The 12500-nt window shown below is 42.7% G+C and overlaps 1 protein-coding gene across 6 annotated transcripts in view; it reads left to right on the forward strand.

Moving 5' to 3' along the window:
* The first annotated feature begins 608 nt into the window (after positions 1-608).
* Positions 609-12500, forward strand: part of LOC127632146 (autophagy-related protein 16-1-like) — a 20818-nt gene continuing 8926 nt past the window's right edge. The window contains exons 1-11 of one of the 6 annotated variants that reach the window (XM_052110725.1): positions 609-766; positions 1819-1930; positions 2043-2136; positions 3906-4011; positions 4138-4211; positions 4469-4720; positions 7324-7389; positions 8491-8577; positions 9963-10025; positions 10381-10425; positions 12374-12476. In XM_052110725.1, coding sequence (XP_051966685.1) covers positions 1825-1930; positions 2043-2136; positions 3906-4011; positions 4138-4211; positions 4469-4720; positions 7324-7389; positions 8491-8577; positions 9963-10025; positions 10381-10425; positions 12374-12476 — 996 coding nt within the window. In that variant the 5' untranslated portion in view covers positions 609-766; positions 1819-1824. The remainder of the gene's footprint in view (positions 767-1818; positions 1931-2042; positions 2137-3905; positions 4012-4137; positions 4212-4468; positions 4721-7323; positions 7390-8490; positions 8578-9962; positions 10026-10380; positions 10426-12373; positions 12477-12500) is intronic. The other 5 variants (XM_052110726.1, XM_052110727.1, XM_052110728.1 and 2 more) reach the window with 5 other exon arrangements.

Here is a 12500-nt window from a genome sequence, read left to right on the forward strand (position 1 = left end):
TTCACACCACACACACATCTCTCAATACACGCATATATATTAAACACACTCTGACATCCATACCAACACACCCACACAACTTTAGCTGAATCATTTATTCAATTGTCCTGCAGTGCTCTATAATACAGCAAACAGAAAATAGGGGAAAAGCATGTATTTGCTCCATAGGCTAAACATGAGAAAAATGGCGCCATCTGGTGGAAAATACTCAAAATTAATAATAAATCCATAATAAAATCGTGATATCATAGAATCCATGCTTTTATGCTTTAATGGCACTGGGATCAAACATTGCGGTTTTAATGGGTTTCAGTGGGGAGATTTTTGTCCTGAAGATCCCGAGTGTGACTATTTTGTGTACATAGATGTATTTTAGGAACTGAGGTTGAAATATCAAAATTCCCCCAAAAATACACACCCTTGGCCAGATATACGCCATTGGCATTAACACAGCCAACATGATCGAAAAAGACAAAAAATGCCCCGAAGGTCGCACAAGGTTTAATAAAGAAAACAATTACTGCGTGCACCTTTAAGGTGGGAAACACGCTTTCGTGACGTCTATTTTGTGCGACGGCGCAGCAGGAAATAGACGGTTTTGAGTCAAAATGGCTGCCGTGCTCCTTCAGTCAGGGGTGGGTTATCATGAAACCTGTCCGATTAAACCTAAAATGAGCCGGTTCGGCCCTTATTAGTTGGATCCATTACATTTTTCATTAAGAAGAGTAACTCTGAAGCCAGTGGAGACGTGTTTAGATACTGTGAGGTAATGTAAACGTGTTGTTTATCGAAAGTGAAAAGCAAGCGCAGCGATTAGTTTAATGACATTACTAGCATCACCGTAAACAATCACATTTATTGATAATGTGGATATTTATCATCGAATTAAACCTTCTTGTGTTTCTTTTAGTGTATTTTTATAAGGTGTTGTGAATCTGAAATTTCTGAAATCTGAACTTTGTGAAATCTGTCCATTAAAGTAAATTTATTCGTCAGTTATTATTAATATTTTACATTTGAAACGGTTTGATACATATTTTATGTGTCATACGCCTTTAATATCTGTAGCACATGTGATTCAGCATCATGTAACGGTTACTTCCATCATTAATCTCCCGCAGCTGGAGTGACTTGGCAGATTTCATAAGCTGATTCATATATAAACCATATGTACTTGATTATTATTGTTTTTTTTTATTATGCTGTCCCAAATATCAGATTGTCTGTCTCTTGTAAGCCCTTTGTCATTATTTCTGATTTATTACTCATCATATTTTAAATTCTGATGCTTTTATTCAAATCAAGCATGTGTAATTTATCATTTATCTACCTGATTGTTGTTTTAAAGCTGTTTTTATTTATTCATAAAGTGCCTAATTTTATCAGTAATACTTTCAAATGTAAATGTGAACATAATATGACATTTGTAACATTTCCTGGCATTGTATGTCTTTGCACATAACTAATGATCACTGTAGCCTTATATGCTGTAACATTGTTCATGTTATGCCTCATTCAGCATGGCGCATACATGTTTCAGACAGTCTGTCTATTGTAATCAGTGTTATTATTGTAGTACTTATGAGCAGACTCGTTTCAGTTTGTCATGTTTGATCTTGAAACACTTCCTCCTCTTCAGCCATCTACAGAGAGATGTTCCTCTTTTCCCTTCTGGCTGAAAGTGCCCTTGATGTTTAAGAAACACTCCCAGTTTAATTGTATTTGTTTTAGGATGTTGGTTTACTGGATTATTAATGGTGTCAATTGAAACTCTGGTGTCTCTGATTGACTGTTAACTCCGTGTGTGTGTGTGTGCAGGAGGAGATGGCAGGTCGCGGAGTCGAGTGTTTATGGAAACGACATGTTATCGAGGAGCTGAAACAGAGAGACAGAGTTCAGCGTCAGGCCTTTGAAGAGATTATACACCAATGTAAGAGACTCCTGCATCACTACCTTGCGTACTTGTTACCCACGTTATAAAATAGAGCAATTAAAAACCTTCAAGTAAACAAAACGCACAATTTCTCTCTCTCTCTCTTTAGATAACCGGCTGTTGGAGAGGTCCGATTTCCAGGCTGTTCTGTCTGAACGTCTGCACACAGAGAAATATGAGCAACAGAACAGACAAGACCTTAGGTGTTTGAGAAAGCACTTGCACCACGTTTGACTTTTAACATATTAATATAACACTTAAAAGATAACACATCCACGCAGAGATCACTCTTCCACCAACTAAAGTACTCTGAAATGTGTTGTATCTGCTCGACATCTGTTGTCACATCGCTGACAGTGATTGTATTTGATATTTTAGCTTTATTGTTATGAGTAAAGTTAATTATTTTCAATTTAACGAACTTTGGTCATTGGATAACTTTACTGCAGGAGCACTGATCTGAGGAGAGACACTAAGTGCAGCGCTCGTGTCTAAATGGACAGTACCTGAAGCGATTTGATGCACCACAAATAAACATTTTTCATTTTAATTTCGTGACAACGTTGACATAATTTGAAAATGGAGACTTGTTTTATCAAAACAAAAGAAAACCCAAAACAGTCAGAAAATCAAGTTTTCTGTTTTCCAAAAAAAGCCCATTATTAACTCATTTAGGGCATCTACTTTATGCATAACATGAGTCATTTTTCCAACAATTGTTTACAGACAGATTGTGTAAGACAGGTAGGCTAATAGGAGTCAATTGGAGGTGTACCTGTGGATGTATTTTAAGGCCTACCTTCCAACTCGGTGCCTATTGCTTGACTTTTTGGGAAAATAAAAGACCTCTGAAAAAAAATGGTGGACCTCCACAAGTCTGGTTCATCCTTGGGAGCAATTTCCAAATGCCTGAAGGAACCACGTTAATCTGTACAAACAATAGTACACAAGTATAAACACCATGTGACCACATAGACATCATACCGCTCAGGAAGGAGATGCTTCTAGTCTCCTAGAGATGAATGTAGTTATGTGCGAAAAGTGCAAATCAATCCCAGAACAACAGCAAAGGACCTTGTGAAGATGCTGGAGGAAACAGGTGGACGAGTATCTAGATCCACAGTAAAACAAGTCCTATATCGACATAACCTGAAAGGCTGCTCAGCAAGGAAGAAGCCACTGCTCCAAAATCACCATAAAAAGCCAAACTACAGTTTGCAAGTGCACATGGAGACAAAGATCTTACTTTCTGGAGAAATGTCCTCTGGTCTGATGAAACAATAATTGAACTGTTTGGCCATAATGACCATCGTTATGTTTGGAGGATAAAGGGTGAGGCTTGCAAGCCGAAGAACACCATCCCAACCATGAAGCATGGGGGTGGCAGCATCATGTTGTGGGGGTGCTTTGCTGCAGGAGGGACTGGTGTACCTCACTAAATAGATGACATCATGAGGAAGGAAAACGATGTGGATATATTGAAGCAACATCTCAAGACATCAGACAGGAAGTTAAAGTTCGGTCACAAATGGGTCTTCCAAATGGACAATGACCCCAAGCATACCTCCAAAGTTGTGGTAGAATGTCTTAAGGACAACACAGTCATGGTATTGGAGTGACATCACAAAGTCCTGATCTCAATCTGATAGAACATTTGTGGGCAGAACTGAAAAGGCGTGTGTGATCAATGAGACCTACAAACCTGACTCAGTTACACCAGTTCTGTCTGGAGGAATGGGCCAAAATTACAGCAACTCATTGTGAGATGCTTGTGGAAGGAAACCCAAAATGTTTGACCCAAGTTAAACAATTTAAAAGCAATGCTACCAAATACTAACAAAGTGTCTGTAAACTTCTGACACACTGGGAATGTGATGAACGAAATAAAAGCTGAGTTTAAATATATTTGGCTAAGGTGTATGTAAAACCTCTGACTTCAACTTTAAATAAATGTAAATGTTTGTTTGTGTAGTCCGGGGGTTGACGGCGGTCGCAGTGACTCTCTGCAGCAGGAGATGGCACAGATGAGAATTAAACATCAAGAGGAACTCACAGAACTACACAAGAAACGAGGAGAGGTGAGTGTGCTACCTGTTCTGATAAAACAGCCTTCAAACGGGCTTACTCTTTCTTTCTGTGGTGCTTTAATAAACATCAGACCGTTGGAGAAGGAACACCAAAATCAGATATATGTTTCTTTGCAGTTGGCTCAAAGTGTGATCGAACTAAACAACCAGATTCAGCAGAAGGACAAAGAAATCCAGAGCAATGAAGCCAAGTGAGTTTGTGTGTGTGTCTGTGTGTGTTAGAACCAACTGTGTCCTCCGAATTGAGGTGAGACCTTTAGTGATGTCCTCTCAAGTAAACAAAGATTAATAAATATTGTATGTATATCATTTTCTTTAATGGGTTGAGTTCGAGTGATATTATATAACCAGATATGTCTCCATTTAGATAGCTCTGTAACGTGTGTGTGTGTGTGTGTGTGTGTGTGTGTGTGTGTGTGTGTGTGTGTGTGTGTGTGTGTTTTTCCAGGATGTTGGACTTCCAGCAGCAGATCTCTCACCTGGAGGGAGAGTGTCGGGAGCTCCGTAACTGTCTGTCTGATCTCGAACGAGCCAATCAGACGCTGCGAGACGAGTATGATGCCCTGCAGATCACGTTCGGAGCACTCGAGGAGAAACTACGGAAAACCACAGAGGACAATCAGGAGCTGGTGTCTCGCTGGATGGCGGAGAAAGCCCAGGAGGCCAATAAACTCAACGCTGAGAATGAGAAAGACTGCAAGTGAGAATTACACACACACATCTGGACATCTTTGTCAACCGGTATTGAGTTCTAGGGAAATTTGACAGGCTCCAAACATTCACGTGTTTTAAAAGCATTTATATGCAAGTTTTTTGTATTTGTTAGCATTTGGTTGATATGTGCGTGTATTTGTGTACTTCAACACAGGAAGGTAAAAAGCAGATTATAAAGAAAACATGAAAATTGTCACCTTGCACCACAATTTTCATACATATATATATACACAGGTTAAAATCATGATATTGGAATAATTGTTGTCACATTGCAGGACAATTTAAATGATCTTCTTAGTAAAAACAGATTATTAAAATGAAAAGAATAAATGTAGTAGGGAGAATTATTTATTTCAGCTTTTATTTCGTTCATCACATTCCCAGTGGATCAGAAGTTTACAGACACTTTGTTATTATTTGGTAGCATTGCCTTTAAAATGTTCTATGGGATTGAGATCAGGACTTTGTGATGCCACTCCAATACCATGACTTTGTTGTCCTTAAGACATTTTGCCACAACTTTGGAGGTATGCTTGGGGTCATTGTCCATTTGGAAGACCCATTTGTGACTGAGCTTCCTGTCTGATGTCTTGAGCTGTTACTTCAATATATCCACATCATTTTCCTTCCTGATGATGTCATCTATTTAGTGAAGTGCACCAGTCCCTCCTGCAGCAAAGCACCCCCTCAACATGATGCTGCCACCCCCATGCTTCACGGTTGGGATGGTGTTCTTCGGCTTGCAAGCCTCACCCTTTATCCTCCAAACATAACGATGGTCATTGTGGCCAAACAGTTCGATTTTTGTTTCTCCAGAAAGTAAGATCTTTGTCTCCATGTGCATTTGCAAACTGTAGTCTGGCTTTTTATGGTGGTTTTGGAGCCGTGGCTTCTTCCTTGCTGAGCATCCTTTCAGGTGATGTCCATATAGGACTTGTTTTGCTGTGGATCTAGATACTCGTCCACCTGTTTCCTCCAGCATCTTCACAAGGTTCTTTGCTGTTGTTCTGGGATTGATTTGCACTTTTCAAACCAAACTGCGTTCATCTCTAGGAGATTAAATACGTCTCCTTCCTGAGTGGCTGCATGGTCCCATGGTGTTTATAGTTGCATACAATTGTTTGTAGAGATGAATGTGGCACCTTCAGGTGTTTGTAAATTGCTTCCAAGAATGAACCAGACTTGTGGAGGTCAACAATTATTTTTCTGAGGTCTTGGCTCATTTTTTCCCCCCGATGTGAAGCAAAGAGGCACTGAGTTTGAAGATAGGCCTTAAAATACATCCACAGGTTCACCTCCAATGGACTCCAATCTGAAGCTAATTGGCTGGAATTTTCCAAGCTGCTTAAAGGCACAGTTAACTTAATGTATGTAAACTTCTGACTCACTGGATTTGTGATATAGTCCATTAAAAGTGAAACAATCTGTTGTTGGAAAAATTACTCGTGCCGTGCACAAAACAGATGTCCTAAATGACTTGCCAAAACTATAGTTTGCTAATATTAATTCAATGGAGTGGTTCAAATATGAGTTTTAGGGGGCTTTCGCACTTGGTTCGATTGCCTGTTCCGAACCAGAGTTCGATTGCTCCCCCCTGCCCCTGATGGACTGTGTTCACATTATATATTTGTATCCGAACCGCGGTACGCTTGCGTCATCAAGCTGCAGCTGGTGCGTAATCGTGTTGCTTGATAACCGCGAAATGAAAAGGCGTCAAAATTCAATGAATAGACTTGCTCGGTTCACATTTGTTCTTCTTTTTTTTAACCTTTGGTTTTGTTTTCAACATCAAGATACAGAAACACACTTGCGTCTGTCTGCCGCAAAAATACTGAAATCGTTCAAAAGACAGCGGGCTGTCCGCCGAAGACAATTTTTGCGAAGGCAAGCAGAAATCATCACTCTGCTTGCAGTGCGTGTGCGTCAATCCCGCTTTTCGTCAAGGTAAGTGTATACTCACGCACGCACGCACGCACAAAAGTAAACCCTTTCCGCTCATTTTGAAAGTGACGCGTGTGAGACTGACGACCACATTATACGTCATCAATAGCGGTTCACTTCCGCGGTTCGATTGCGTTCATATCAGCAGCGAACCGTACTGGAGTTCACATGAACCGTACCCCAGACCACCTTTTTAAGCGGACCCGAGTACGGTTCGCGGGTGCGCACCCGAGTTCGGAAGACAGCGTTCACGTCATCCAAACGAACCGAACTCTGACGTCATTCGAACCGGGGTGCGCACCAAAAGTGCTAGTGTGAAAGCCCCCTAAATGACTTCAACCTAAGAGTATGTAAACTTCTGACTTCAACTGTGTGTTTTAACCTAAAATCTTGATGTTGTGAATAAGGTAATGTGCATTTTGTTTGTCATCGCGCAGATAAATGAGTTGTGAATGAGCGCAATTAGCACTTTTGCTAATTAATTGGCCCGCTATTAAGGGTCGTTAAAGACACTAGAAAGGGTGTTAATGGGGCAACGCCCATCACTTTCTGACCTTGCTTGTAGAAATGAGTTCTTTAGAAATCCCCCTCCCTGATTGGCTGTTTGAAGCAGGTTAAATGTGTGTTTCATACCTGATGTCATTACAGGCGCAGACAGGCGAAGCTTCAGAAGGAATTGGCAGACGCTGCAAAGGAACCGCTTCCAATAGACCCGTAAGTTTGAGATCTTCTGATTAAACGATCACAAAGAAAGTAACTTTGCAAAGGTCACCGCATATAAGATGCAAAGAGTCATGGCTTTCAGTAGTCTTGCATTGCTTCTATTTTGCAATTATCTAATTTATTACGGTTTATTTTCATTGCCAGTTACAACGATAGCAACATTTTGAGAAGTTTAATTGAAAATGAACCATGAATGTTGGAGTTTCCTAGTAATTTGATATGTCTTGCTATTACTGTAAGAGTGTTGGGAATGTTATTTATTAAAAATAATAAAATAAAATTAATTTGATTAGTTGGTTATTAAGAAATGTTCACAGTATTTTGAAGTACTCACGATAACAATATTGTGCATGTTAATTATCAAGGTATACCTTATTATTGAATTTCGGCAAATGTATGAATTCAGTATTCCCCAGTCGTGGAAACCTGGATTGGGAAGGAATATGCAATTAATCGCATATATATATATATATTGAGAAAGCTCTTAAAATAGCAGTAATTCAATATAATGTAAATAATGATTAACTAATTATAAATTTATTTTTTTATTTGGCATGCCCAATTCCCAATGCGCTCTAATGGTGCGTTCACATAAAACGTGAAGCGAGCATTTCGAGTGGCACGATTACATGCAAAGATGAGAATAGAAGCGAATAGACGAGAATTCATTCCGGGCGGCGCGAATGATGCGACTCGAACACGTGAAATCGTTTGACGCGTTGTTGTGAAAGCTTATCAGCATTGAGATTTTCCGGATGTCACTGGCGTTCTGACGTAGTAGCAGAAGAAATCTGGAAAAATGGATGGAAAAAAATTGTCGTAGGAACCCGAAATTGTCTTTTCTTACTGTGACGTGGACCGATGTGGATGTTCAAAATTAATTGAATCCCAAATTGAATCATAAATTCTCTATTTGAATAATTTATATCTCTAGAAAATAATATTAAATGTATCAAATGTTGTAAATGAAACTTTGTTATAGGGGTGCACCCCCCCCACCCCCACACACACATTTAGAATTTCGGTAATTCGATGCCTCATCATGGTGGGAACCCTAAGATCTCACTGAATGCTGTGATCTGATTGGTGTAGAGATGATGACATCGAGGTTCTCCCAGAGGATGCTGGGAAGGGAACGGGTGAAACGTCACCGAGCAGACAGCTCAGCCGTACCCCCAGGTACACACACTCTCACACACACACACACACACACACACACACACACACACACACACACACATGTTGGTGCAGCTATCATTATGAGGACTCTACATAGACATAATTATTTTTATATTGTATGAACTCTAAATTATATTCCATAACCCGCACGAAAAACTTTCTGCATTTTTACATTTTCATAAAAACATAGTTTAAAGTGTTTAAGTGATTTTGAATTATGTGGACACTAGAATGTCCTCATAAACCACATTTATAGCACAATACCAGTCTGAAACCTAAAATAATGTCCATGTAAACCACTTAAACCTGCCCACACACACACATGAGCACGTGTGCGCTCTCACACGCGCGCTATCACACGCGGTCACACGCACGCGCTCTCTCGCACGCTCTCTCACGCACTCTCACGCGCGCGCTCTCTAGCACACTCACGCTCTCACGCGCGCGCTCTCTCGCACACTCGCATGCGCTCTCACGCGCACGCTCTCGCACACTCACACGCGCTCTCTCACACGCGGTCACGCACGCGCGCTCTCCCATGCGCTCTCACACGCGCTCTCTCACACATGCTCTCTCACACGCGGTCACGCACGCGCGCTCTCCTATGCGCTCTCACACGCGCTCTCTCACACATGCTCTCTCACACGCTCACGCACGCGCTCTCTCACACGCGCTCTCTCACACGCGCTCTCTCACACGCTCACGCACGCGCGCTCTCTCGCGCACACGCCGCAGCTCTCACGCGCTACGCGCTCTCGCGACACTCACACGCTCATCGCAGCTCTCTCGCGACACTCCACGCTCATCGCGACTCTCATGCGCGCTCGCGACACTCACACGCTATCGCACACTCACGCGCGCTCTCACGCACACTCACGCGCGCTATCTCGCACACTCACGCTATCGCACACTCACGCGCGCTCTCACGCACACTCTCGCACACTCACACGCTATCGCACACTCACGCGCGCTCTCACGCACACTCACGCGCGCTCTCACGCACACTCACGCGCGCTCTATCGCACACTCACACGCGCCCTCTCACATGCGGTCGCACGCGCTCTCACACGCACACGCGCGCTTTATCATGCGCTCTCGCGCGCTATCACACATGATCTCTCGCACACGCTCTCGCGCGCGCTCACACATGCACGCATGCTCTCTCACGCTCGTGCTCTCTCCAACACGCACACGCGCGCACTCACACGCGAGCTCTCTCCAACACGTGTGTTCTCACACACGCGCACTCTCGCACGCACGCACACATACACACTCTCTCAAACACACACTCATACATGCACTCTCTCATACACACACATTGTCCGTGTATATAACAACAATCCATCCAGAAGAAACCAAATGTTTTGTATTCTTCTCTGTCTCAGTAAGCGCTCGTCTCAGGCTCTTCCTCCTAGCGGTCTGCTGGATTCCATCTCTAATATATTCGGGTACGTTAAAGTCGGTGTGTATGAACATAAATGTATCGTCTCTTAATTTCTCCTCTTGCTCATTCTGTGTGTGTCTGAGTGTGATTGTGCCTGTATGTGCGTTGTTTTTTATACTTGTGAGACACAATGTCATCATGAGTCAAATAATTCCTCGCTACTATAGTGAAACTTCACAATCAGACATCACTATTAAAATGGAAAAGATATGTTTTACTTTGAATCTAATAATATCAAGAGGTTTATTTTTATGTTAGTATGCAGCGTCCTCACTAATATAGTAAAAAGTGTGTGTGTGTGTGTGTGTGTGTGTGTGTGTGTGTGTGTGTCTCATTGTACACTCTCTCTGTGTCTGCAGCTTGTCTGATTCTGTCCAACCTGGTTTCATCCCATCTGACTCCAGGTGATACACGCTGTGGTATCAGAATGTGTGTGTGTGTGTGTGTGTGTGTGTGTGTGTGTGTGAACTGTGAATGAGACAGTGACTCTCATACTTCTAATATGAACCCAAAAGCATGCTTAAATTCCTGGAGCGGAATTACACAATTATTTTTCAGAATGACCGAGGAAAGGATTGTAAGTAATGAAACAAGTTCCTTTACTTTGTGTGTGTGTTTATGGATGCTGCAGTCTTTATAGAATCGTATGTGGAATTTGAAGGCTTGCCATTTCTGTGCGAGTTTGTGTTTGTGGCTGTTTGTGAATTAGTTACATGACATGCCAATTAATTAATTGAATTAGTCGTGAGTTTGAATGCGTGCTGAGTGACTCCAGTCAGGTCTCCTTAGCAACCAAATTGGCCCGTTGCTAGGGAGGGTGGAGTCACATGGGGTAACCTCCTCGTGGTGGTGATTAGTGGTTCTCGCACGCAATGGGGCGTGTGGTGAGTTGTGTGTGGATCGCGGAGAGTAGCATGAGTCTCCACATGCTGTGAGTCTCCGCGGTGTCATGCACGACGAGTCACGTGATCAGATGCGCGGATTGACGGTCTCAGAAGCGGATGCAACCGAGACTCGTCCTCCGCCACCCGGATTGAGCCGAGTAACCGCGCCACCACGAGGACCTACTAAGTAGTTTTTATTGGGCATTCCCAAATCCCAAGATCTGTCTTTTACTCTGCAGTTTACATAAATGTTGTTTGTGTTGCTCATTAAACCTGTTAAATGGCATTTTAACTGCATAGTTTGGGCCTTGTTGGTTGCCTAATTTAGTATTTTTCCATGTGGTACCAAGTTACGTTACCTGTATAATTTACAACATGTTCATTTGTATGTAAACAAAATGGACCGTAGAACTGAAATATACCCAGATGATTCAGACTTAAGTAAAATCTGGAAATCTGTACCAATATCCGTCCCCAGCTGCATCTATGATACAGAACATTGCTGTAAGGTTAGCAATGGGATTGTTAAAAACATACGATTTATGTAGTATAAAGCGACTTTGTAAATGTGCCCCCCTCTGCACATAGTGTACATTGTGTCTCCAACTTCATATCTTGTGGACAGGGCTGGACGGGAGTTTCCCGGTAGGCCGACGCAATTTGGGGCCAATCAGGGGCAGACTGGACCGCGAAACTTGCCTAATGTGCCAAGCAAAAATGAGCCGCCACGCTATGCAGAACTGACCACAAAACAGTGGCTCGATGTGCAGAAAATGACAGCAACCCCCCCCCCCCCATGCTCAACAACTTTGTGATCCCGGTGGGGGCACGCAAATTAGGGGCGGACTGGCCGTCGACCGCGAAACGTGCCGAATGGGCCGTGACAAGCAAAAATGAGCCTCCGCATTATGCAGAAGGGACCACAAAACTTTTGGATCCTGGTGGGCTGACGCAATATTGTGCCGATCAGGTGCGGACTGGACGTTGGCCGCGAAATGTGCCGAATGGGCGGTGACAAGCAAAAATGAGCCGACCACAAAACGGTGGCACGATATGCAGAAAAGGACAGCGAACCCCCCCAACCCCTCCCCCGCTCAACCAAGTTTTGGGCCAGTGGCCATGTAAAATCCCGGGCCGAGTTCTCTTCCTAGTCCAGGCCTGCATGTGGATAATAATAAAGCGTATTCCTCATTAAATCTCATCTGCTGTATATATAGGCTATAAAAGGCTTAATTTAGTAAATACTTAAATATTGTAGAGCATAGTTACAAAATAAGAGTCCCCGTTGCATTTTTGGAGTCTGTTAACAATGGAAATGCCCACACTATGCACCTAAACTGAAGTCTATTATTGGGATTTCGGTTGCACAATAAACTTGCCTTTCTAAGTGACAATGTAGTGAGACTGTAAAATCGTACCAAACGAGTATAAAACATCCATGTGTGAACGCTCTCTTTCTCTTGCTTAGAAGACGCCGTTCTGTGAACTCTTTCGGGACGTCCCCTGAACCCACGGAAGTGCCATCGCCCTGTACTGATGTCCGCGTTCCCTCAACTGCTCTGCACATCTTTGTGAGTATCAATTCCTTTGAAGTG

This window comes from Xyrauchen texanus, chromosome 38, assembly GCF_025860055.1.
Source record: "Xyrauchen texanus isolate HMW12.3.18 chromosome 38, RBS_HiC_50CHRs, whole genome shotgun sequence".
Classification (NCBI taxonomy): Eukaryota; Metazoa; Chordata; class Actinopteri; order Cypriniformes; family Catostomidae; genus Xyrauchen; species Xyrauchen texanus.